We start from the raw sequence: 26,381 nt of genomic DNA, 5'->3' as shown, positions 1-26,381 counted from the left end.
AAATGCCCCCAAGCTCCAGGGCCTTATCCTCACAGTACTTTCCCCCTGACCAAGGCCCCTCTGGGTTTGCTGTAATGATGGGCACTGGGCAGAAAAGAGAGAAACAGGCAGAGGACACCCCCTAGCTCAGGTACCTTATCCCACCAGCCTTGGGGAGTGGTGGGTAATGAGGGGCTACAGAGTCTGAACGCCCAGGACACAGATTTATGTGATGAGAGCCCCATGCATTTCTCTAGGTCTGGTTTCAGAATCCTCTGGGTCTCCCTGCCCTGGCTGGACTAGGCGCTCGCCCAGGGTAAGGCCTCTGTCTGGTTCACCTCAGCCTCCCTGGCGCTTGGTGCAGAGTGAGTGCTCAGTGAGTGTTTGATGAATGAATACATGAACTGTGGCTACACAAGTGGGGGTGCAGACAAGAGTGAGAGAGAAGGGAGAAGGGGCAAGAGCCAGAGGAGAGCATGTCCTAAAAGGATGAGAGAATTGAAGGGTGTTGGGAAGATTCTAGAATGAATGGAAGACTCCAGGATGTTCAGAAAGTACTGGAATGTTGCTAAAGTGATAGAACCGGGTTCCTCAAGTAAGGTCCATTGACCAACAGCACCAGCATCACCCAGGAGTGTATCAGAAATGCAGAATCCTGGAGTTCCTGTGGTGGCTCAGCAGTTAACGAATCTGACTAGCATCCATGAGGACACAGGTTCGATCCCTGGCCTTGCTCAGTGGGTCAAGGATCTGGTGTGGCCTTGAGCTGTGGTATAGATTGCAGATGTGGCTCAGATCCTGTGTTGCTGTGGCTGTGGCTGTGGCATAGGCCGGCAGCTACAGCTCTCACTCGAACCCTAGCCCAGGAACCTCCATATGCCTGAAAAGCAAAAAATAAAAATAAAGAAATGCAGAATCCTGGGCCCACTCCACACATGCTGAATCTGAATCTGCATTTTAGCACAATCCCTGGGTGATTCGTAGGCACGTTCAAGTTTGAGAAGGGCTGGCCTAAAGTCCGGGAAAATTCTAGAAGATTTAGATTAGGGAGGTTTCTTGAAATACGTCCAAGAGAGGAGAGAGGCAGAAACAGAGAGCCTGGGAGGGATGACGGAGGAAAGGAAAGCGAAGGAAGTCTGCCCAGAATGCCAGGGCCCAGGGCCCACTTTACAGACAGGCAAACTGAGGCCCCGCAGGGGACAGACCTGCCCATGGCCATCGCACATCAGAGCTGCGCCCCCGGAAGCACTAATCATCCTCGGGCTTGATGAGGTGGCCGCTGAAGGTGATGTAGGTGTCAATGTCATCGCTGTAGACAGCGTTCTCACGCTCGCGTTTGAAGAGCCGCGCCCAGACGCGGTCCCCGGGGGCCAGGGCCAGCATCACGCTCTGGCTCTGCATGATGCTGCGGTCGCTGGGCTGCGCGTACAGGATGACGGCCGCCTTGTCGTTGTGCACGACATGCACGTAGGTCTCCTTGAAGTTCCAGCTGTGCACGTTGAGGCTGAAGAAGTAGAGGCCACGCAGGGGGGCGACGAAGTGGCCGGCAGCCAGGTCGAAGTGCCCGTCCGGGTTCACGAAGACCGTGTCGAAGAGCAGCGGCTGGAAACCCTCGCTACTGTGCAGGGCCGTCTTGCGGCCCACGGAGAAGGCCGAGAAGCGCATCTGGCATGGGCTGCCAGGGCTGCCCGCCTGCCCCTTGGCACCTTTGGTGCCCTGGGGGCCGCGTTCCCCCCGGGGTCCCTCCCTGCCCAGCTTCCCGGGTGTGCCCAGCAGGCCTCGGTCCCCTTTGTCACCTGCGGGGGCAAGAATGAAAGAGTCAGGGCGGGTGCCCAGGTCTGCCCCGAGGGGGCTCCGAAGTGTGTTTGCCGAAGGCTCTGCCACTGCCCAGAGAAGGTAGGCCAGAGGAACCAGCCCTTACTGAGCACCTGCTGCATACCAGCCATCACCACCTGGAATGCCCTTCTAAGGGAGACACCATGTCCACCTCCACTCACAGACAGGCAAAGGGACCCACTCGGGGTCCCACAGCTCAGGGGCAGGGGAGGCAGGACTCCAGCTGTGGTCTGTCTCCAAGTAAAATGGGTGTATGGCGGGCACAAGTCTTTGAACCCAGGGGGACTCTAGAGGGACGTGGGCATGGCAAGATGCACCTGGTGTTTCTGACCCAGAGAACGAGTCACCTGGGCAGAAGCATCAGGATTCAGAAGCCAGAGAGCCCTGACAACTACGCGAGCGCACAAGGTAGTCGTGAGCAATGATGGAGGTTAAGGACGTCAAGGGCCTGGCCCCGGGACCAGCCGTCCACAGCCACCAGCAGCAGAAGTGGCTTCCTTCAGGTCTGGTTTTAGAGGACAGGGAGCCAGCTCTCACCTGGACAGCCCTAGTGGCCCCCACAGCTCTCCCTGTTTCCACCCTGCCCTCTACGCTTCATGAGAAACTAGAGGGATTCATTTGAAACTTAAGCTGGGTCAGGTCCCTCCTCTGTTCAAACCCTCCCCTATTCCTCATCTCATCAGGGGAGAAGCCCAAGTCTGATCTGGCCCCTGCTTTGTCTCCAAACTCGGCTCCTCCCCTGGTCTCCCATTCCTTAAAAACACCAGGTCCACTCCTACCCCAGGGCCTTTGCACCTGCTGTTCGCTCTGCCTAGACTGCTCTTCCCCTGATATCCATGTGGCTCCCCCCCGCACCTTCTCAGCGAGACCTACACCGACCGCTCTACTTAACATGCAACCTGCCCTGCCCCACCCTGCATGCCCGATGCCCCCTTACCCTGCCCCACCTTTCCACCTCATAGCATTTATATGTTTACTCTTCATTATCTGCCTCCCTCACTAGAACAGAAGCTCCGCAGTGGTGGCCTCTAAGTCTGGTTTGTACACACTCCATCCCAGAATTCACACAGTCCTGGCACACAGTAGGTCCTCTGTAAGTGTGGGAGAGTGTCTGGGACAGTTTCCTGTCCTGGTCTCTCCTGCTCCTTCCACCTCCCCTCCCGCAGGCCCAGGAAGAGATGCCCACACCCACCCCATCGGGGACCCGGCCCAGCCCAGTCTGAGCCCCGTGCGGGTCCTCACCCTTTAGGATGGTGATGTTAACGTAGGGCCTGACCTCAGGCAGCACATAGGGCAGGGCAGACGGAGAGGCCGAGGATACCTCGGGGGCATCAGCAAGGACCAGGGGGTCCTGGGGGTCACAGCATCGTCGACAGTGCCTGGAGGACCTGGAGGCCACGGCTTCCCCAGGCGTGGGCTCCTCAGTGGGGATTCCAGATGTGGAGACAGGGAACAGGAGCACTGCCCAGAGAAGGCCCAGGGCAGCTCTCCCCATGGTGACCTGGAGCAGGGAAGGAGGGACAGAAATATACTTAACTTACCATCTCCATTCTGCGGACGTGCAGCAAGGACCCGCCGCCTGCAGCAAGTACGTTCCTGCCAGGGCTCGAGAAGGGGGTCTGAATGCCCCCATTTAACAGATGAGAACACTGAGGAACATCTATACTCTGCTGCTGCGTGGCCTGGACCCCGCTGCCACCTGCAGCAAGTGCGTTCCTATTCTAACTCAGGATCAAGCACGAGTGCTCCCACTTAACAGATGAGAAGACTGAGGTGTCTCGTTCAAAAGGAACAGGGAAATCCAGGGGTTTGTGACAAAGCTAGCGAGTCCTCAAGGTCACGAAGAGACCTGCAGTAGTGCAGGGCCTGGAGGCTGAGGCTCCTGGAACCCGGGCCCACAAAGGTGGACCCCCTCTGAAAATGACGGTCCCAGGAGGCCTCTGCTGGGGTGGCTGAGTAAGGTGCCTGGCTGCCCATGGGTCTTGGCCATCGAGACAAAGAAATGCTTTTCCCATTTCCTTCTGGCTTGTTTTCTTGCCATGGACTCCACCATCATTGCAGTGCAAAGCTGAAGAGGGCACCCCTTGGGACAGACGTATTAGAAAGGAAGATAAAAGAAGTCCCTGCAGGAATGCAACACTGAAGGTGCATAGCTGATGTCAGCCCACCTCCTCGCTCAGCATCTTTGCACAGTCAACAACCTGAACAACTCAACCTCACCCAAGATGCCCGGCAGGGAAGGGGCAGGAGAGAATTCATTGGAAGATGCTTGTGTCAATCATCATAGACCTGCCAATCAGCTGCCAAGGTGGTCAATTGAAACTAAGGGGCAGGACCCAGGAGGTCTGGAAAATCCAAAAGGTATGGGAAAGTCCAAGAGTTTGTGAGGATCCGTCTTTGGCCCTGGCAAAGAAGGGATTCAGAGTTCCAGGAGGGGGACAGGAAGTAGCCTGGACAGCAGCAACTGGAGGCAGGCCAGGGCTGGGTGGGCAGGAAGCGGGGCAGAGAGCCTTTGAGGTGGTGGCAGTCTTTGAGGGCTGGCACCTAGTTATCGCAGGATCAGAAACTCAGCTTTTGAAACCAGACTGGTTTTTACACTTCTGGCATTTTTCTTTGTTTATTTCCTTTCTGTTCTCCTTTAACATTTAGTACAATTCAAAAATATTTTTTTGTGGTTAATATGTGTAGAGAAGGTAAAATGAAGATTTTTTTTTTTTTAAATACCATTCTATCCTAACCTGAGCACTGTAGTAAGAGCTGGGTTTTAAAGGGGCAGGAGCCCTCCCCTCAACACCCCCCTCCCCCCTCCCTGGGGCTGGGAAGTGGCAAGATGGGGAGGGGTGGGTGGGTAGGGAGTCTCCGGAGCCACCACCCCTCTCCTGGAGGTGACACTTCCCAAGCTCCCCTCTGCCCCTGCCTCTGCTACCCCACCCCCATCTGGCTTTCTGATTCTGCTCCACAAGCCAGGTCCAATCCTGCTGGAGATGATCGCCCTTATCTTTTATTTGTAAATTACACATCCCAATGGTTTGTGTGATGCTTTGTTTGTTTGTTTGTTTTAGCACCCATGGCCGAGCACGTGGAGCTTCCCAGACCAGGGGTCGAATCAGAGCTGTAGCCACTAGCCTATACCACAGCCACAGGAACGCCAGATCCGAGACTCATCTGTGACCTACACCCCAGCTCACGGCCATGCCAGATCCTTAACCCGCGGAGCAAGACCAGGGATCGAACCTGGGTCCTCAAGGATACGTGTCAGATTCATTTCCGCTGAGCCATGATGGGAAGTCCCCAAACGGTTTTGAGAAGCGCAAAATCCCCTCTTTTTTTTTTTTTTTTTTTTCTGGCCATAGACATGAACTCATAGGAAAAGGTAAGCCTTGAGAGTCAGATCTGAGATCCCCAGAAGAGTTTACAAGCTGTGTGACCTAGGGCTAGTGGCTTAACCTCTCTGAGCTTCCTGCTCCATGACATTTACAAGGAGGAAACAACTTTCTCTCCCAACCAGGTTGTTTGGGAGGATTTAACTGCGGGGAAAGTGCCTGGCTTGTAAAAGAATCTTAGTAAAAAGTCAGTTCCTTTCTCCACTGCCCACCATGACCTCTTCCCAGGGACATGGGACAGGAAGAGGGGAATTTCTCCCACAGGACTGGCATGGTTTGGGGACATTTTTGTTGGCCCAGCCAGCTGGGGACTCAAAAGATCTGTGACACAGAACTGTGACCTGGGGTGGGGGAAGGGGGAGAGGCAGGAAGCAGGAAGCAAAGTAGCCTTTAACAAAAGTAGCAATAACCACAATCAGTCATTGATTGGCTCCGGTCCAGTCCTCCAGTCCGGGTCCCGGGATGCTGGCAGGCTGGGATCAAGTGTGATGGGACCATGCCAAGGTGGCGGGGGCCGGGGGGGAGGATTTGGGGGTCTCCCTCTTTGCAGTCTTGCTGAGCTGAGTGGGTGCATGTCCAGGCTGCGGTGGGCACAAGCCGGGTACCGCAGAGGGCAGCCCTGTCTCCGGTCACAGGAGGGAATGGGGTGGGGAGAGCCTAGCAGGGGCTGGCAGGGGTCAGAGAGAGAAAGCAGTGCCGCTAAGGATGTGTGTCCAGGAAGAGAGGAGAAAAGAGAGGAATTCCAGGCTCTGACCCCAAACCCCTCGGCCCTGCTGGAGGAAGCGCAGGCCCTCCCATCACTCACCCAGTGTCCTGCAGCCTTGAACTGCAGCTCATGGACCGCGGGCTTCTGGGCGGCCTCTGGTTCCTTGGTCCATGTCTGCGATAATAACTTGTTGCTGGCGCAGACCCCCAGGGCCGGCCGGCTGGCTGGCTGGCTGGCCGAGGAGGGAGGGAGGCAGAGCGGAGGGAGGCAGGGCGGGTGGGCGGGCGGGCGGAGGGAGCGGGCTGAGCTGGCTTTTCCCACCTCCCTCCTCCCTGCTCCCTCCCCTCCAGCCTCTGGGTTCTGCAGAGATAAAGGGAGCCCTGGATTTCCTTTGCTTAACCCTGCGGCAGTCCAAGAGGTTCTTGTTGAATTCAGAGACCCAGTGAGGTCCCAGCAGGAAGGGGTGTAAGGCCCCCCCCCGCTGTGCAGAGCTGGGAAATCTGAGGAAATTGAGACCGGGGTAGGGGAAGAGCAGGAGCCCCAAAAGTTGCTCAGGAAGGAGGAGCAGTGCTGGAAACCCAATGCTGGATGCTGCGGGGCTCCGGCCTTAGCTGAAGAGCTCATCAGTTCTGAGTCACCGAGGCAGGAGGCCCCGCGGAGAGGGCACGGGCACCAACCCAGTGGCCTCAGCTTGGAATCCTGGCACTGGCCCCACGGGCCAGTCCCTCCCCTGCCCGCAGCCCCTAGGCGTCTGTAAAACTCCACTCCCAGCCCCATCCACACCAGTCTCCAGGGAGGGTTTGCTGAATACATGTTCACTGAGTGTGGGTATCACCTCCTCGGGTATCTGGGGAGGGTGGCAGCCAGGTCAATCCCCCTACCCCCTATGGACACAAATGTCCTCCTCCTCTGCCTGGAATGTTGCCGTGATTGTCCATCTTCCTGGTTTTCCAGAGCCAATCTCCCTTGGAAATGCCACCCTGAGAAGTTCACAGGAGGGCAGCCTGTACAGAAAGCCCCTGGGCCCCAGGAGAGGTCCTGCCTCAGCTTCTTTAGGCTGCAGGTAATTTAGCAAAGGCTGCAGCCCTGGTTCCCTGGGGTCAGAGACCCCTGTGCAAAGACTGTCCCAAACGCCCCTCACCCTCCAGCCCCCTCTCATTCTATATTTGCTGAGCTCCCTGCCCGGGCCAGCCTTCATCTTTGCAGGGGCTTTCGGGACCCCCGAGGGTACTGATATCCAGCATTTCTACTCTTCTAACCCCAGCCTCGGGGGTAAGGGAGCTAGTGGCGGGAGCTGATGTGACCTGCCCAGGGTCACACAGTTAGGGAAGAGGCACCACAATCCTGTTCCATGTTCTCTGTCCCACTGGAGTTCCCATGATGGCACAGCTGGGCACAGCTGTGGGCAAAGGTTACAGTTGGGGGTCTGTCCCCTGGGCAGAGGGAAGTGGTGACATTCTCACCTTTGGGGGCCACAGGAGTACAGCTAACTGAGCAGGGCCCTGTGGGGCTCCTGGATACAACAGCCTTTCTGGGTCCCCCATTTTTTGTTTTTAGGAAATGGGCCTCCTTCAGCCTCTGTGACCTTCCCTGAGGGCCAAGGGGCAGGTTCAGACAGCTGCTGAGCAGGGAAGGAAGGGGTGCAGAGACAGGGGAGGGTCCTGGGTCCCTCTCAAGGGCTGCACATAATGATGTAGGCATCGCATACACCTAAAAGTTATCTTCCTTATGCTTCTTTTAAAAATGAATACTTTATTCTTTATTTATTCATTTATTCATTTTTGGTCTTTTTAGGGCCACACCCACAGCATATGGAAGTTCCCAGGCTAGGGGTTGAATTGGAGATGCAGCTGCTGTGCTACACCACAGCCACAGCAATGCTGGATCCTTAACCCACTGAGCGAAGCCAGGGATTGAACCTGCGATACTAGTTGGGTTCGTTACCACTGAGCCACGATGGGAACTCTCTAGAAATAAATACCTTAAAATGGAACAGCTTAGGAGTTCCCACCGTGGGGCAGCGGAAACGAATCTGACTAGGAACCATGAGGTTGCGGGTTCGATCCCTGGCCTCGCTGAGAGGGTTAAGGATCCAGTATTGCTGTGAGCTGTGGTGTGGGTTGCAGATATGTCTCAGATCCCGCATTGTGGCTGTGGCATCAGCCGGCAGCTGTAGCTCTGATTCAGCCCCTAGCCTGGGAACCTCCATATGCTGCAGGTGCAGCCCTAAAAAGCAAAACGGAAACAAACAAAATTGAACACCTTAGAGTCCTTCCCTGGGCTTCTCCCTGGCTGAATTGCACCCTAAACACAATCACCCATAAGCTGAAGATTAGGCACCCCAAGCACAATTGCCTGTGAGTTAACAATTATTAGCACATGAAGTTTTTCAGGAACTTCCCTGGTTTGTTCTAATCTCTGACCCATATGCCCTTCTCGCAAGCATCATCATTTTAGGCAGTAACCCAGACCACCATCATGACCGGGCCAGGATCGCCTGACACCAGCTCTGATGACTAAGAGTCCCCCAAAGAAAGAAGGATGCATGTTGCCCCAGTCCTGATCCCTATCTGAAACCCCATGTTCCCCGTTTTTACTACAAAACTCCCCGCAATTCTTCCCAACCGAGGCCACAGTCTTTGAGGCCTTAGTCTGCTGTGGCCCCCTTTGCCTGGCAACACAATAAAATCTTTTTCTCCTTCACCCAAAACTCTGCCTCCACATTTCTCTTTGGCACCAGTGGACAGAGGCCAAGTTTCGGCAACATGCAGTGACCTCGGGAGGGTGGAGGGATTTATTAAAGTTTGGGGTTGGAGGCGCTAAACCCCAGTCCCCCCTCCCAGCTGGGCCACGTATGGAGGGTGGAACAGCCCTCCCTGTGTGGGCTTGCCCAGCCCTTGCCTCTGAGCTTGTTTTCCTGTTACTTGGGGGGATAATCACAGGCCAAAATATCCAGACCTGGAAGGAGCCTCAGAGATGATCTAACCCGAATCCTTAACCTGTGCGGCAGGGACACTGCGACCCAAGGCGGGCAGGGCTCTGGCTCAAGGTCACATGGCATTCGGCCGTGCAGGTTGGGATGACAGCCAGCCTCTCCCAACGTCTAGCTTGGTGCTGCTTACCTCTCCCGAGCCCACTTGGAGCCCCTCCCCCCAGGCCTATTTAGGGGTCCAAGGAGAGCACACAGAAGGACTATGGAATGCTGGGAAAATGTCAGGTCCACACTGGCTGTGCCCTCTATGTGGCCCTGCCCCAGGCAGCATTGCCAGGGCATAGAGCCAGAGCTGCAGACGGAGGGAGGCGAGGGCAGTCACCCTCCCCGCCCTCCCCTCACTGCTGTCACCAGAGGGAATAGGGCTGAGTCAGCAGCATGGAAGGGGCCATTGCTCCTGGCTGTCTCTGAGCGATCTGGCTCAGAAAGCCCAGCAACTGAGGAAAAAGGGAAGGAAGGGAAGATGGAGGGGGAGGGGAGAGGGGGTGGGGAGAAGCAGGGTGGGGATTCAGGAAGGGTTTGATCCAGGGCCTATTGTGTGCTTCCTGCCACACTCCATAGCCCCTCTGCATAAAAGGGAGCTCCTCTCTTTTAATAGGTAGGGAGGCTGAGGTCTGGAAAAGCACCTGACTCTCATCAGGTTCTAGGGCCAGGTCCTTTGACTCCCAGCCATGCCAATGTCCCAGAAAAGGGTCTCTTGACCCCTGGGTCCAAGGCAACTGGCTAGGGGCAGGGCGGACCACAGAGCAGGCCTCGGGGCTATTACACAGTCCTTTAATACTTTCCCTCCCACTCTTTCACCATGTCAAAAACTCCGCCACTGATGCAGCAGCCATTCTGAGGATGTCCCCAGCAGGCCAGCCAGGTAGCTCAGAGACAGAGCCCCAGCCCTGGGGCAGATAAAACTGGGGTATATCTCAGCTCCACGACCTTCTAGTTGTGTGGCCTTGGGCATATCTCCCTACCCCTGAGCCTTGGTGACCCTGGGCCAGGGGGCTACGAGGACAAAATCATCCGGGCAGCCTGGTGGAATATGCAATGAGGCTACTCTATACTGGTCGCCACCCAGAGCTTCTCCCTGGTTAAACCCTGAATACGGTGAGGGCACGAGCCCATTCTCCTGACGCACACGGTTGAGGAAGATGAGGCAGAGACTCACTGATTCTCAGAACTAAGCTCCTAGGCACATCCACCTTCCAGCCCAGGGTTGGGAAGACGGTATGAAAATAATGACATGTAGTCAGTGCTTACAAAGCGCCAAGAGCACTTCATGCAGTTAAAAAATATACATAAAATGTGTGCCTGTCCTAAAGTGTGATAGAACAGAAAGCACGCTTCCTGGCGGCGACTATGCAAGAGGTGCATGGCAAGTCACAGATCTAATTGACAGCAATGAAGAAACTACACAAAGGAAACCGTGAGCGCCACCTAGTGGGGAGAGTCACCTACCCCTCGCCACCTAGGGCTTGTGACGCTCCCCATCCGTCCTCTTCTTAGGGAGCTAGTGGGGAGGGAAGGGAGGGGGGAAGAGGAAGGGCCCACTGAGACGCTCTAGGGCCTGGCTGGGGCGCTCATTCCCTCACTCCTTCCTCCAAACCCCACTCCCTGCAAAGTTGGCCGAGGGTCCGACAGGACCCTCTCCCTCCCAAGCAGCTCGCTCACTCGCGCTTCCCGGTTCTGCGTAGCCCCTCCTTCGACAAGCTGGGTGATCCTGGGTCAACTTCGCTCTCTGGACTCAATTTCTCCACCCTGGGCTTTCAGCAACCCAGGTCTGTTCCTAACGAGTGTTATTCCGAATTGGACAAGTTTCATCCCATTTTGCAGAAGGGGGAAGTGAATCCTCAGGAGTCTCAGAGGGGGAAAGAGCCAGCGCCATCCCAGTCCCGCTGGACCCTGACGAGGACCCTCTTGTTACAGGGAAACAGATGCAGCAACGGGCCCCCCTCCCCGCGGCCACTAGTGGCAGAGCCAGATGATGATGGGGTGGCTAAGGTCGCCAGCGCCTCCTCGCTTCTCTTGGCAACACTAAGGGGAGCGCTCTCCACCCTTAAGTGAAGCCCCTTCATCCCCACCCTCTTCAGCCTCAAGCCCTGGGGAGAGACTGCCGCCAGCCGCGGCCACTGTGGGCGCCAGACTGGCCCTCGCCGCCGCCGGGAAACCAGCCAGCATGGGGGGCGGAGGGGACGGCCCTGCTCCCGCCTCCCGGCCGCTCTCCGGGAAGCCGTGCGCGGGCCGGGGCGGGAGCAGCGGCTGCGGCGAGGGGGCGGGGCCTTGGCGCGTCCAGCGCCCCGCCGAGCCGAGCAGAACCGAGCGAGGCCGAACTTGGTTGACCAGAGCCGAGTCCGGCCGAGGACAGTCGAGTAGAACCGAGTCCGGCCGAGCCCAGCGTGTCCGGCCGATCTTAGTCGGGTCTGACCGACTGGATCCGAGTGGAGCCGAATAAAGCCGAGTCCGGCCGAGTGGCGCTCCGAAAGGAGAGGGCAATATCCCGCGGCGCCCCCTGCCGGATACAGAGCACAGCACTGGCCTAGGCCGGAATGCCGCCGTCCTGCGAGATGAGGCTACGGAGCCCATTTTATGGATGAGGAAACTGAGGCACCAAGAGGTTTCGAGTCTGCTCCGAAAGGCACCGAGTGCTAATAAATGGTGGCTGTGGAGTTTGAAATGGGCGGTGTGGCGGAGAGTTCACCCGCCACTGCCGCCCACGTCTGTGGGCATTGTGTGCTGGCTTTGTTCTCCCCATAATTGCTGCCATTTATTACGGTCAGAGAGGAGGATGGGCCAACCTGTCTGATGAGCGGGTGGAAGGCCTACACCAGAGCACAGAGACAACTCCTCTTACAGACGACAAAACCAAGCTGGCTCTGGGCACATTGACCAAGCACATCAGGGCCAGCCTTCCCTGTGCAAATATTGACATACTGCCTGGTCATTGGAGCAGAGAGCGGGAGTGAGAGGCCCTGTACTCCTGCGGGTCTGGTTTTCCTCATCTATTAACCAGATGGCCATAGAGGGCAGGCTGTCAACAGGCTGTGTCCCTGGGGTATGTGACCCAGGACCAGAGGCTTCTGGGACCCTGAAGGAAGCCAGGTGTGGCCCCAGGCACGTTCCTTGAGCCTTCGAAAAAGCAAGGCTGGCCTTGCCCTCTAGGCGCACGTGTGTGTGAATGTGTCACTGTGTCACCCCTCTGTGAATGACAGGCTACTTCCAGGAAGGCCTGGGTGAGGCTGCAGGGCTCGCTGGAGGGTGGCTGGGCCCCTAGGAGGCAACCAAGGTCACAACAAGCAAGTAATGTCACGGGAAGCCGATGGTCAGGCTGCATTAGCAGAAGCGGTGGCCCTTGACGGCCGGGGGCTCCTGGGGTTTGCCCAGCCTGATGTCGCTCAGTCCTTCTCTGCTTTCCCTGGGACATCTTCCATTCCAGGCAGAGCTACACTTCGGAAGAGCTGCTTTATGTTGTAGCCGGCCTTATAGCCGGCCTTGGCGCTGGTCTCCACGAGCAGTTCTCTGGCGAGCCGCTTCTCCTCCTCTGTGGCTATTTGCCTCTTGTCGGCCAGGTCCGTCTTGTTGCCCATCTGCGTGATGATGACGTCACTGTCCCCTCAGTCCAGACACTGATCTGGGCTGCCCCTCCTGCCTGCTGAGTCTTGCCCGAAGGCATCGTCTGTCACCGCCAGTGGCCGCCAGGGAGCTGGCAGCCATGGCTTCGAGCTCTTTTCACTCCCAGCATCACTCCTGCCACCTTGGCTCTCATTCTGGTAGTTTCTAAAAACTACAGACACCGGGACTGGGGGTCCAGGAAAACGGGGCTCCTGGTCTTCCCTCTGGGGCTGTGATCCGGGGAAGATCACGTGACCATCCCAGGTCTCACTGTCTTCAGCTGTAAAATGGGTATCAGAGCTGCTCTTGGTACCTTGATCATCTCTGGCACCTGCTCCCGGGCCACAAACTCCTGTTCCCTCTTGTTCCTCCTCCTGCCTCTAACCCCTCCTGAGGAAACGTCCACCCCTTCCCCGCCCGTGGATGGATGCTTGCTTCTGTTAAAGCACGTCTCACATGTATTTAACACATAACAGCTCAATGCACTGTTCTAAATGGCTCATAAATATCAACCCATTTCAACCTCTTCACAATAGACATCTCTCATTCTCATCTCAGGGACGTGGAGGCTGAGGCACAGAAACATGAATTCATTGGCTCAAGGTCAAACAGCCAGTGAATGGATGAGCCAGGATTCAAAACCAGCAGTTTCCAGATTCTAGAGGCTTCAAAACCACCTCTGCCTATCTTATCTTCCATGCAACTTCATTTTCACCCCGAAAGACAGGCCTTGCACTTCTCTGCTTCAGCTTTTTGCAGTTGGCAGCTGTTCAATAAACACTTATTAAATGCAAAAATGAATAAGTCCAAGTTCCTTAGGAGACCCAGGAGAGCAGGGGCTGTTGGCTCCTTTTTGCAGGGGAGAATCCAATGCCTTTTTTCAGGCTGCAGGAACAAAGTGCCACCAGCAAGGGGCTTTAAATACAAAACTCTATTTTCTCTTAGTTTTGGAGGCTGGGAGTCCAAGATCAAGTGTCAGGCAGGGTCGCTTCCTTCTGAGGGCTGTGAGGCAGGACCTGTTCCAAGGCTCCTCCCAGGATCTGGTGGTTTGCTGGCAACCTTGGGCATTCCTTGGTTTGTGGAAGCATCACCCCAGCGTTTTCCCTGTGCTCGTGTCTGTGTCCAAATCTTCCCTTTTCTTTCTTTCTTTCTTTCTTTTTTTTTTTTTTTTTTTTTTTTGTCTCTTTTTTTAGGACCACTCCTACGGCATATGGAGGTTCCCAGGCTAGGGGTCGAATTGGAGCTGTAGCCGCTGGCCTACACCACAGCCACGGCAATGCGGGATCCGAGCCACCTCTGCGACCTACACCACAGCTCAGGGCAGCGCCAGATCCTTAACCCACTGAGTGATGCCAGGGATCGAACCTGCGTCCTCATGGATGCTAGTCAGATTCGTTAACCGCTGAGCCACGACGGGAACTCCAAAAGCTTCCCTTTTCTTAAAAACACCAGTCATATTGGAATAGAGACCCGCCCTACTCTATGGTGCTGTCATCTTAACTACTTTTTTGTCTTTTAAGGGCTGCCCCTGCGGCATATGGAGGTTCCCAGGCTTGGGGCTGAATCGGAGCTACAGCTGCCTGCCGGCCGACGCCACAGCCGCAGCAATGCGGGATCTGAGCCGCGTCTATGACCTGCACCACCATTCTCAGCAACGCAGCCAGGTCCTTAATCCACCGACCAAGGCCAGGCATTGAACCAGCGTCCTCATGGATATTAGTCGGGTTCATTACCACTGAGCCACAATGGGAACCCCCTTATTGTAACTACTTCTGACTGCAGGGATCCTAGTGCCAGATAAGGTCACCTCCATGGTACTGGGGATGGGGACGCCAACATAGGAAATTGAGAAGGGGACACAACAGGAATTAACCTCTTAGGAGGTCCTGTCTGATGCAGCTTCTGCCCCCCGGTTGGTGCTCATCTCTGCCTTTCTCCCTTTCATCCACTGCCTTCCTCCCACCCCAGGGCCTTAGCACATACACTCACCTGCTGCTCTCAGTGCTGCCCCCGCCACGGCCCCTTTGCCCAGTTGGGCGTCCCCAGAGCACACTGCACAGCTGCCCCCACGGATAGGGGTACATGTACTTGTGTGGCTGCCCGTGACCCCACGAGCATAGAAATTATGTCTGTTTCCCTCTACTGGCCTCCCAACCCAGTGTCAGCACCTGGAACCCAGTGAGTGTGCAGAAAATCTTTGCTAACTTCAAGATCTTTGCCCAAACCAGTCAAGCGAATGGTCAAGGCTGCGCAGTAGGTTGGTGGCAGAGTGGGCCTACGTCCCAGGCCTCCTAACTTTGGGTCTCATGACACTTAGGGGACATTCTTGCCCCACGGCCATTCACTAGACACACCAAGAGTCTCCCCAGGGCCTGCCAGGGACAGGCCAGCACCCTGAGGCCTTGCACAGCTCCAGAGAGACCCCCTCACATGACAGCCCGGAGTTCTTGCCACCCTGAGAGTTCTTTCTTCTGTGTCTGGAGTTCTAAGGAACTCAGGCTGTCCCCTTCCCCAAGGGACAGTGGCCTCTGTCTCCCTTACCCCTTGGAGGTGAGGAGGGCCTGAAGTCCTGGGGCCTTGGCCTCCCCTACCCCAGGCCCTGCAGACTCCCTGCTCCTTCCGCTGGTACTGATGTTGACGCATGAAGTCCTGGTCCAGAGCCTGGTGGCCATGGGCTGTTGCCTGGCAACAGCCTCTGAGAGACAAGTTCAAGGTAAGGTCTTGGGGCTGAGCAACTTGGATGTCTGGAGAAGGAATCAGGCAGGAGAGACATCACCACTCCTTCCTGCCTTCTCAGGCGCACAGCCCCAGAACCTCCCCTTGGCCCACACTCCTTGTGGTTCCCATAACCCACAGATGCCAGCCCCCAACTCCCATATAGCTCCTTCCGTCCCCGATCCTCCCCGCATTCATTCAAGGTCACCACACTGCAAAAAAAATCCAAAGTCTAGAGTCACGGCGTGAAAGTTTCCCCCTGAAATTATGAAATGGAATTTCCCCCATTCATTCATTTATTCCAAATAGTCATATGAAGGGCCTATAGCCCTGCCAAGCCCTGGGAACACGGATGCCTGAGGCACTGTCCCTTCCGTGAGCGACAAAGCTAACAGGACACTACCCCCGCCCCCAGGCATGCACATGAGCATGACACAACCTGAAGGGCTGTGGGATCCAGAGAGGGGACCCTGACCCAGGCCCTACTCCCATGCAACCTTGTATGCCAACAGTTCCTCTGCTCCCACCCTGTGCACACCTGCCACAGAGGTGGCAGACACTTGGTGTCACACCCCAATACACATTCACTCATGGATATGGTTGAGATGCCCTGAGCACCTACTATGTGTCCTGCACTGTGTTTACATGCCCTCCCTCATTCCACTATTGTTGCTGCCTGGCTCATCTGTCCTTGCCATTGATACTCTGTCCCTGACCCAACCCCTACCTCACTGGTCAGGCCAAACTGTCCATCACAGTGTCCCACCTTCTCTTTGGCTGAAAAAATGAGCACCAGACCCATACCTGGCCAATCACAGCATTCTATCAACCGGTCTTTGGTGATTGGCTCAAGGGACCACCATGTGACCCAGTTGGGGCCAATCAGCTCTCTTCCATGAGATCTGATATTTGGACACAAGAAGAGAATCTTTCTACTGCTTTTGGATCACCATCAGCAAGGATGCAGGGTAAGGCTTGTCAGGAGCATCTTCCCTGACTCCTGGGACCACGACTCTGGGAGGCTGTACACAAGGGGGCCTGGGCAGGATAGAAGAAGCATCCTGACAGAGGAGGATGCTCCTACATGCCCCCACCCACGCACACCGATCTAAAAACACAGCGCTGGGCAGACGCATGGACCTCAGCCTGTTGTCATGTGTCACCATCTTTATTGGCAAGACCTAGAGTCAGATTTCTGTAAAGAAGGGGCCTCCCAGCCACCCTTGTAGAACAGGCTCCCTTGCCCCAGGAGTCAGGAAGGCAGGGCTGGCCAGGAAGTCAGGGCATGCCGGAATGGCAGGGACCCTCTTCCCTCAGAGCCCCAGATCCTCCTCAGGGCAACCCCGGACCAAGGTAGAGACTTCCAGCCTCCAACCTCCACACAAGCTCTGGTTTGATAAACTTCCTTTTCCCTGAAGGGGGTTTTGGTCTCCCCTAAGCCCTGCCTCCCTGAGTTGGTCTCTGACCCCCAACTCCCCCTTCCTCATGTCCCATAGTGTCCTCACCCCCAAGGGCCGGAGACAGAGAGGTGGCTTGATGAAGGAGAAGGAGGTCGAGGCCCAGCCTGGCAGGGGGCCAGCTCCACTTTATGATCAGTCCCCCCCTGCAGTGCACATGGCAGTTCACCTCAAATGACTCATCTTCTTCCCAAATCCCAGGGGCCAGGCAGGCTGGGACAACCCCTTCCACTTTATGATGGGGAACCTGAGGCTTGGTGAGGTCAAGGCTGGACAGGATCCGGAGGTGAGTTGAAGGTCTAGGTCTCCCAACCTGAGGTTCACATCCCTTTCCTGAGGACCCCCTACCCTCTGTGGGGTCCGGGGTTGGAGGCTTTAGCCAGAAGTACCACCTTCCCCAGGACCAGTCTCACCATGGCTCTAAGGGGTCATCTCTGGGAGAAGTCCAGGCCACCCAGGCCTCACCTTGGACCATGACCTCTCCCTCTGGCGTCCCTCCAGCCTCCTCTAGTCTGGTCTTCCTTGGGCCTTCCCGACCTTCCTCTGGGGCAGGCAGAGGACAAGCAGGCCTGCTTCCTGCCAAGGTGGCTCCACTCCTCCCACCCTCTCTGGGGAGTCAGGCCCTGCTTCTCAGCTCCGCCCCCAGGCTTCCATCAAGGCCCTTCTTGCCAGCACTGCCGGCCCTCAAGGGGGCCTGGCTTCAAAGCTTTCGGAGCCTTCGCTTCTCCACCTGATGGCATCCTTTCCTTGCGTCTGATCAGGACAGGCACCGGCAACCCCGGTTTCATTGATGTTGCAATTGGGCTAGGCCCAGAGGGACCAAGGCCAGCTCCAAGGTCAGGGAACAGATCTGCCTTCCGCCTCGTCCTCTTCCTTCTCCCTTCTCTCCCCCCTTCCTCGTCTTCTCTCCTTCCCCCTTCCTCTCCCTCCTCCTCATCTGCCTTCTCCTCTCAGCCCTGCGGAGACACTCGGCTTTGCCCTGCTTGGTCTGCCTGGGCCAAGTTCCTGTCTCAGTCACTCAGGTGGAGCAGGGAGGGTTTCTCTGGTGAGGAGGCTCCCAGCCCTCGAGGACCCAGGGACCCCCACAGCCACAGGACACAAAGTGAGCTGCTGTGAAGACTGGGTAGCTGTCCCCAACAGAGTCTGAGCTAGGCTTATGCAACTGGGGGGGGGTCCCTCTTTTTTTTGTTGTCTTTTGTTTTTTGTTTTTTGGTCGTTTTAGGGCTGCACCCGTGGCACATGGAGGTTCCAAGGCTAGGGGTCAAATTGAAGCTGTAGCCTCCAGCCTACACCACAGCCGCAGCAATGCCAGATCCAAGCCACATCTGTGACCTAAGCTGCAGCTCACGGATCCTGAACCTACTGAGCAGGGCCAGGGATCAAACCTGCATCATCAGCAGATACTAGTCAGGTTCTTAACCCACCGAGCCACAGTGGGAACTCCTGGGGGGGGCGTCCCTCTTTAAGAAAAAGAACACAAAATGACAAGTACAAAATTAGACTCCAGGCCTCAGAAGGGCCCCAGTCATCAGGGACCCTGAAGCTGGACTTAATTAGCTCCCTGGAAAATCCACCTTTTCTCCTGCTGTCCAGAAACACAGGAGTCCTGGCACTGACCACCGGGGCCAAGAGAGCCTGGAGGTTATTGGGTTGTTCGGGAGGTGAGGCCTGAGGTCCAGAAAGGAGAAGAGCTGGGCCATGGCCTTGCAGCAAGACGGGGGAGAGCTGACGTGGGGCCTGGGCAGTCTTGCACCCCTCCTCCCCACCAGGTAAGACTTTCTCCTGGGGGGCTACCCTACAGCTCCCTGCCAATGTGCGCCCCAACTCCCTCTTTTGTGAACCTGAGTCTGAGCCCAGGAAATCCAGGCCTTGGTTTATCCCTTTGAGGCCCAAGATTCAGGCTGATCCACCAGGAGGCTCTGTCTTGGAAGGGGAAGGCCGGTTGGCACCTGCCCCCTTAACCAGCTCCACCCAGAAAGATCAGCCCAGCAGCGATGCCCCTCCAGATTTCTCAGCTGAGAAGCTCATCTAGGCAGATACCCCCTATCCCTGAGTCATAGAGGAAAACACGAGGCCCAGAGAGGGGAAGTGACCTATCTGAGCTCACACAGCAAGTCTCAGCAGCAAGGGGATCAGAGCCCAGGCCTCCAAACATCCTATCATGGGCCCCTGGCGCCTCGGGTGGCATGCTCTATGTGCACCCGCAGTCTTTGCCCTGTCTTCAGGTGACCCCGGCCCTCCGCAGGCTCCTAGAGATAGCTGATGTGCAGTGGGCCTGACTTGTCCCCAGCCGAGGGTTCTTGGGGTAGGAACTGATGCTCCTTGGTGGCAGTGCCACTGGGTGGCCTCTCCTGCCCGCTGGGACCAGGCTGTGTGATCTGGATGACACGGCCATTCATCTCTTTCCGTTCCCCCTGGTTCCCTGCCCCCCCCTTCTCATGCTCCCCTCCGTCCTCTTCCTCCTCCTCCGTCTTCTCTGGAGGGCCCACGGGAGGCTCCTGGTTGCGCACGCGGCGGGAGGGCCGCAGCAGGACCCTGCGGAAGCCCTGCTTGAAGCGGTAGGAGAGAAAGCCATAGAGGATGGGGTTGGCGCAGCTGTTGGCATAGGGCAGTGCCACCACCAGGAAGTAGAGGCCGAAGAAGGCAGGCTCCTCGGGCAGAGGGCACACCACATTGATGATGTTGAGCACATAGAAGGGCATCCAGCAGAGGACGAAGAGCGCCACCACGGCCACCACCATGCGCGTGACCCTGCGCTCAGACGGCCGCCGCCGCTGGCACGAGGGTGCCCGCACCCGCCGCCCAGCTGAGCGCACCTTGACCACGATGAGCAGGTAGCAGAGGCAGATGACCAGCAGCGGCCCAAAGAAGCCCAGCGCAGCCGTGTAGATGATAAAGCCGGCCCGCCAGGCTGCTGCCGGCTCGGGCCACTGCATGTGGCAGGTGCTCATGCCACGGGGCACCCCGGAGAAGACCACCACGGGCAGCACCACCACGGCTGAGGCCACCCAGACGGCCGCACTGACCATGCGGGCCACGGGCGCCGTGCGCCAGCGGGCTGAGCGGGTGGGATGCACCACCGCCAGGTAGCGGTCCACGCTCATGACGGTGAGGCAGAAGATGCTGGTGAACTGGTTGATGCCGTCCACGGCCATGACCAGGCGGCACATGAGGGAGCCGAAGGGCCAGTAGGACAGGGCGTTCTGGGCGGCCAGGAAGGGCAGCCCCAGCATGAAGAGCTCATCGGCCAGCGCCAGGTTGAGGATGTAGATGCTGGTGACGGACGGGCTGGCCGTCTGCCGCAGGACCACGTAGATGACCAGTGAGTTGCCCAGCAGGCCCACCACACACACCACCAGGTAGACCAGGGGAATCAGAATGCCACGGACAGCCAGCCCGGCCGCACTCGGCGCCGAGGACCCGTTTCCAAGGACAGCATCCAGAGACCAGGCCGAGGAGGCGTTCCCGGGTTCCGAGGTTGTGGGCACCAGGGAAGGATAACCAGGGGTGTCCATGGCCGGGGGATGGCGGTCAGCAGTCAGCTACTGGCCTGGAAGAGGGAGGGCATAGCTTGGTCATGGCAGGGGATGGCTCTCTCTCGCTAGCCCCCTCCCCCGTCACACTGAACGTGGAGACTTCCTGGGTGCCTGGCCAGTGTGTGACATGTCCCAGCACATTCTGCAACGGCCAGCAAGGGGGAGCCGGCAGATAGCCCCACTTCTCAGATGAGAAAACTGAGTCTCAGAGAGGGGCAGTGACTACTCTAACACGTAACAGGGGTGTGACACGGGGCTTGGGTTTGCTGGCCTCCCAAGAGCTGGAACCAGTACTGGCCTGGTCTGTGCCCAGGGCGAGTGCGCCACAAATGTCCACATTTGTGTGAGGGGGTCATTCAGTCAGCTGAGGACAGCATAAGCCCTTTCCTCCATACCAGCACGTGTCAAACTTTTGTTTTTGTCTTGTTTTCAGAAGCACCTGCCGCACATGGAAGCCCCCAGACCAGAAATCAAATCCAAGCCGCATCTGTAAATTATGCTGTAGTCGCGGCGATGCCAGATCCTTAACCCACCGTGCCGGGCTGGGGATCTAACTGGCAACACCGCAGAGGCAAGCCAGATCATTACACCCCCCCCCCACTGTGCCACAGGGGGAGCTCTTATGTTATCAAAGATTGCTTACCTTGTCTGCCTAGGACTGCCCAGCTGCCAGAGCCCCAAGTGGATCCCTTGGTTTTTTTGTTTGTTTGTTTTGCCTTTTCTAGGACCGCTCCCGCGGAATTTGGAGGTTCCCAGGCTAGGGGTGGAATTGGAGCTGTAGCCACCAGCCTACGCCAGAGCCACAGCTATGCAGGATCCGAGCCACGTCTGCAACCTACACTGAAGCTCATGGCAACGCCAGAGCCTTAACCCACTGAGCAAGGCCAAGGATTGAACCTGCAACCTCATGGTTCCTAGTTGGATTCGTTAACCACTGTGCCACAACGGGAACTCCGTGGATCCCATGTTTTAACTTTGATAAATTAAAATCCTGAGCCCCAGCGTGATGGTACTGGGGGGGGTGTGCTTTGGGAGGGGTGACTAGGTCACGAGGGTGGGGCCCTCACGAATGGGAATAGCCCCCTTCTCAAGGGGACCTCAGAGAACCCCCTTGTCCCTTCTGCCACACAAGAAGACAGCAAGAAAACAGCCATCTATAAACAGGGAAGCAGGCCCTCGCCAGACACTGAATCTGCTGGCAACTCGATCATGGACTTCCCAGCCGCAAGAGTGGTCAGGGACAAAATTCTGTTGTTTCTAAGCCACCCAGTCTATGGTATCCTGTTTCAGCAACCCCAACAGACTAAGATACCTCCCAACAGGGTCCAGCTGTCCCATTTGAAAAAGCACTATTATGTTAGGGAGTTCCCTTTGCGGCTCAGCGGGTTAAGAACCTGACATAGTGTCTGTGAGGAGGTGGGTTCGATCCCTGGCCTCGCTCAGTGGGTTAAGGATCCAGCATTGCTGCAAGCTGCAGCATGCAGATGCGCCTGGGATCTGGCGTGGCTGTGGCGTAGGCTGACAGCTCCAGCTCCAATTTGACCCCTAGCCTTGGGTGCAGCCCTAAAAAGAAACAAAACAAAACACAACACAAGCAACAACAACAACAAAATACACACACACATGCAAAAAAAAGCACTGCTTAACCTTGAACCTGGGTGTCCAGATGAACTTCAGAGGGGCCATAAATCCCTTAATGTGTCCTTATTTTTTCTGGCAGAGCTCAACACGTCCACCAGATTCCTCGGATTCCCAATGGAGTCCCCTCCCATGCAAATCAAAGCCCTTGAGGGCCCTTTGGGCCTGGCTCAGCCCACTGTGCCCCCACCAAAGCGCTGCCCAGGATGACTGGCTGTGAACCTGGGGGATGGGCGGCTGGGGCCCCTTCTGCTCCCGAGGCTGGACCGGTGGTGGAGAAACTCATAAGAGGCTGGAGATCAGTAAAGAATAGCCACCTCCGCCGTCCCTCCCCCGCCCCCCCCCCCGCCCCTGTCCCCGCCCCGCCCCCATCCCAGCACCGTGCTGGTGGGGTGGGCTCCCTCGAAAAGAGGACACGAGGTGGGTCTTGAAGCGTGAGTAAGAGCTTGCCCGGCACCGTGGGAACCAGCACCCCACTCACGCCGTGAGCACCTACTTCCCACACCCCCGTGTGTTATGAGGAGCCAGGATTTCTCCCGGTTGCCCTGCTAGTCCTGACCCTCCTTAAGCCTGGAGATGCTCATCTTCAGCTCCGGCCCCTCCCTCATCCCTGTCCTTCAAGCACAAGTTCTGCATCAGTGTTGGAGGCCCCCAGGGCATCAGGGAAGCTTGGGGGGACACATGGAATGCAAAGAGCTCTCTGCAGAGGACTCGCTGATAGTGGGGGTTCAGGCGCTGCTGGGAGAGGCTCCCTGCCTCAGGATTTGCCAGTCTCCTGCAGCAGGACTTCCCGGCTCCGTGGAGACCCAGGTAGAGGCCAAGGCTGGAAACTGGAGCCTTTTCTGGGGCCTGGACCTCCTCCCCTCTTTCCCAATGAACACCCTCTGCCCCCGCCGCGCGGCTTCTCCAATTCCCTGGCTGCTCTGACTCTCCCTAGAGAAATGCCAAGGGAGAACAAGGTCTCGGTGGAGCCGTCCTCGAGTGTCCTCCTCCCCGCCCCATACAGGACCTGAAAAGCCTCCAGGGGGGGCATCTCCCTGTCTGGACACCACTTTTCAGATGCGAAGCTCCTGGAAAGGGGAGGCACCAGGGCAAACACCCCTGGTGGGTGCCTGGCTGCTTCTGCCCAATGACCTGGGGCTTCCAAGGGCTCCGAGTGCTAGGTGGGGAGATGCCAAGAATGGCAAAGAACCCCTCGGCCCTGGCTCCTCGTGATGGTTCCCCAGGCTGGCCAGGCTCTGAGCACCCCCTCTCTGCTCCTCCAAGAGCCTTCAACCTGCCCTCACCCCAGGCACTAAAGGAGAGCCAGTGTGGACAGTGGGCTCAAAGGATCCTCTCAGGGCTGCCAGCCCCCGGTCACTGAGCCCCGACTGCCAGGTTTCAGGCTAAGTAGTGACATGCTGCATCCATTAGCGCTGTCCCCACGTACAGACAGGGAACAAAACTGAGGCCAGGGGCTCTGGTCACACAGCTAGGAAGGGGCAAAGCTGGGAGGATTTTTAAAGCCACCCCCTCCCCATTTCCCAGGCCAGCAGACTGAGGCCAGGCCTGGAGAAGACACTTGTCTAAACGCCATAGCTGGTCACTGCACCTGCATCCAGCCTGCCTATTCAGAGCTCTTCTCACTGCTCCTTAGGCCTTTGAACTATGAGGATCATGGAGTCAAATCTCTAGACACTTAGAGACCCCAAAGTAGAATTTTAGAATCTTAGAACTGAGTTGTAGAGTTTTAGCCTCTGTGTCTTGGGATCAGAGAAGGTATGAATTCTGGAATGCTGGAACCAGCTCTTCTGAGACCCGGGACTGTGAATCTGGGGCCTTAGTATCCAGACTTCCCCGGAGAGCCCCACGTCACCCAGCCACCCGCTTTGCCTCCCCGAGAGTGGGTGTAGGCCCTCTGTACAGCTTCCCCCCCAGATGGCCAATCACGACCCAGCGCTGGAGGAGGTGGGGGGAGCGCCAGGCTCCCAGGAGAGGAGCAGAGAGCCAGGCCAACCTAATTTCCAGGCTGCAGGGACAGAAGCCCTCGGGGGAGCCTGAGGGTGAGCTCTGAGGGCGGCCCCTCCTGCCCCAGCACACACATGTGCGCACACACGCACACAAACCCACACACAGGCACACGTGCTAACACACATGGCCTTGGCGAGAACACAGTGTCCCAGCCAGGCCCTGCCTTTGTGCAAGAGAATGAAAGAGCCCCTCCCAGAGCCCCTGTCCCTCCAAGACTCCCTGCCTCCAGCCTTATCGGAGCCCATCTTCCCTGCCAAAGTTTAACGGGCTGGAGTGCCAGCAGCAAGGAAATTACAGCTTTCCAGGGGTGTAAGTCAGACCTGCAATTTAGATGCCGCCTTTTCTTTAAGGAGCCGGAGTGTGGTGCCTGATCTGGTTCATCCTTTGGAGAGGAGGGCTCTTTTCTTTCTCCCTGTCTGGTTTATCTTTGGCATTAGCTTCCCCGAAAGCCGGGGGCGGACTCCTCAGAGGACTCTCCCAGAGGGAACAGGGGTCCAGAGAGGGTGAGGGGCTTCCCTGAGCCCCCCAGCAATTCAGGACGGGCCCTGAATTGCTCTCCGTTTGTCTCCCACCCCACCCCCTCGAAAGTGCTGGCTTTGGGAACGCAGGACTCTGAGTTATTTATTTCTGTAAGCCCAGCACCTGACAGAGCACCCAGGCCCTCTGCAAATGCGTGAGCAACCAAGTAGCTGGGTGAGTAGAATTTGGAGCGAGGTGGGGAGCTGCTCCTGGGCGCCAGGAGATCCTCGCCCAGCCCGGGAGGGCGGGGAGGAAGTTGCAGCTCAGAGAGGTTCATGAAGCTGTCACACAGCTGGTGAGTGGGGGGCCAGAAGTTGAACCCAGTTCTGTCCATTCCTCAACCATCAGTATCTCCTGGCCCCACAGGCCTCCCAGAAGGCCTCGGACAGAGAAATCAAAGACTGGGACAGCCCTGGACGATGCAGCCTGAGAGTCCCAGCTGGCTCTATGGTCTGCTTGCTCTCTGCTCCCCTGGGCCTGCCCCCGCCCCCACCCCTGGGAAGAGGCCCAGATTATCAGTGCCAACTGCCTCACTCCCACCTCAGACCTGGGGTCTGACCCTCAGGAACACACCCCACCAGCCCACAGACCCTAGGTTGGGGGTTTGGGTTCTGACACCCAGCAATGACGCCGAATTGCTGTGTGACCTTGGGCAACTCACTTGCCATCTCTGGACCTCAGTTTCCTCCTCTTGAAATGAACTCAAGCATACCCACCACCCAGGGTTGTTGTAAAGATTAAAATGGGAATATGCCAAGCACAGCACCCAGCACGGAGGGGGAGCTCAGAAAGGCTGGCACGTGAACCAAGGAGGCTAAATGCCGTGATGCATCTGGTTTTGTCCAGCTCTGACACTCTGCTGTTATGTGATTCCAAGATTCTAGATCCGTGGCACGAGATTCCAAAATTAATGCCGCCCCCCCCACCGCCCCCCACTGTCCCCCTGCCATACTCCAAGTCACAAGAAGCCCTCCTTCTCCCCTGGGCTTTCCCGTCCTCTCCCAGCCCCCAGCCCCAGCCTCCCAAGTTCCCCCTGGGCAGAGGGTAAGCTCCGGCACCCCACCCTCCGGGACCCCATCCAGGCCCCAGCCTCCTTACCTGCCCACAGGGTGAGGGCTCCCTTCCTTGCTGCCAGGCCGGCTATCATTCTGCTGCCCTCTCTCCCTGCCCAGTCCCTGGGTGTGCCCGTGCACCCCCTGGCCGGGTTCCCCACACAATGCCCACTTCTAGACTGCTCACGGGACCGGGCCCCTTCCTAGGCCCGTGGCAGCCACATCTGCCCACAGAGCCGCTCCCATCTGGTCTCTGGCCCTGACTTCCCACCGGCGCCTGGTGCGTCACCCCCCATCTCCAGGACACGTCCTGGTGGGGATGGGGGGGAGGCAGGGACAGGAATGGAGGGTCTGCAAGCGGGAGCCTGGGAGCGGGGATGGAGGGAGAAGGCTCCCAAGGAAAAGAAGAGAAATGGGGAACAGGGGACTCTAAGAAACCAATAGGAATAGAGGGGAAAGAGGGGTGGGTCGGAGGTGGAGAGAGAGGGAGAGACAGAGAGAAGACGGCGAGTAGGTGGAAAGCCAGAATGAGGGGGAGTGATGAGAAATGCCTGACAGGAGGAGAGAAAGAGGAGGAAAGAGCAAGAGAAGGGCCGAGAGGGAGGGATGCAGAGAGATGCAGGGAGAGCGCGCAGGGGAGGAGGGAGGGGAAGGAGGGGGTGGCAGGGAGAGTGACAGAGAAGGATTGTGCCACAGATGGTGACATGGAGAGCCAGGGAAGGAGGGAGCCGGAGTAGGGGTGCGGGAGGGGCCGGGAGGCGGGACCTGGAGGCGGGGCCGGAGCGCAGGTGCGGGCGAGGGAGGAGGGGCGGCAGGTTAGGGGAGGAGGCTTGGGGGGTGCGGGCAGACCCTGTTACCGGGGAGATTTCAGCCACCCACGCTGGCCTTGGCTCCCGCAGGGGGTTGGAGACGAGAGTGTGGTACTCAGGGAAGCTGGGGACTGAGAGCCAGGGGCCGG

The 26,381-nt window shown here is 57.4% G+C and overlaps 2 protein-coding genes across 4 annotated transcripts; both read right to left on the bottom strand.

Moving 5' to 3' along the window:
- C1QTNF6 (C1q and TNF related 6) lies at window positions 1,058–6,075 on the bottom strand. The gene is given in 3 exon segments (NM_001142830.1): window positions 1,058–1,775; window positions 3,058–3,316; window positions 6,004–6,075. Coding segments are annotated over 2 exon segments (801 nt in total). The 5' UTR covers window positions 3,311–3,316; window positions 6,004–6,075; the 3' UTR covers window positions 1,058–1,227.
- On the bottom strand, window positions 14,148–26,130 carry SSTR3 (somatostatin receptor 3). 3 transcript variants are annotated; one of them, XM_005663799.3, is made up of 2 exons: window positions 25,470–26,130; window positions 14,148–20,218 (listed from the first exon to the last, which is right to left on the bottom strand). In XM_005663799.3, the coding sequence occupies exon 2, from the start codon at window positions 20,181–20,183 to the stop codon at window positions 18,918–18,920; it is 1,266 nt and encodes a 421-aa protein (XP_005663856.1). In that variant the 5' UTR covers window positions 20,184–20,218; window positions 25,470–26,130; the 3' UTR covers window positions 14,148–18,917.

The sequence above is a fragment of the Sus scrofa genome, chromosome 5, assembly GCF_000003025.6.
Source record: "Sus scrofa isolate TJ Tabasco breed Duroc chromosome 5, Sscrofa11.1, whole genome shotgun sequence".
Taxonomy (NCBI): Eukaryota; Metazoa; Chordata; class Mammalia; order Artiodactyla; family Suidae; genus Sus; species Sus scrofa.
The sequence above is the reverse complement of the archived record's forward strand: the minus strand, read 5'-3'. Positions and strand labels throughout refer to the sequence as shown.

Coding starts and splice junctions, on each gene's coding strand:
- SSTR3 (XM_005663799.3), bottom strand. CDS start 20,183: ATGGACACCCCTGGTTATCCTTCCCTGGTGCCCACAACCTCGGAACCC.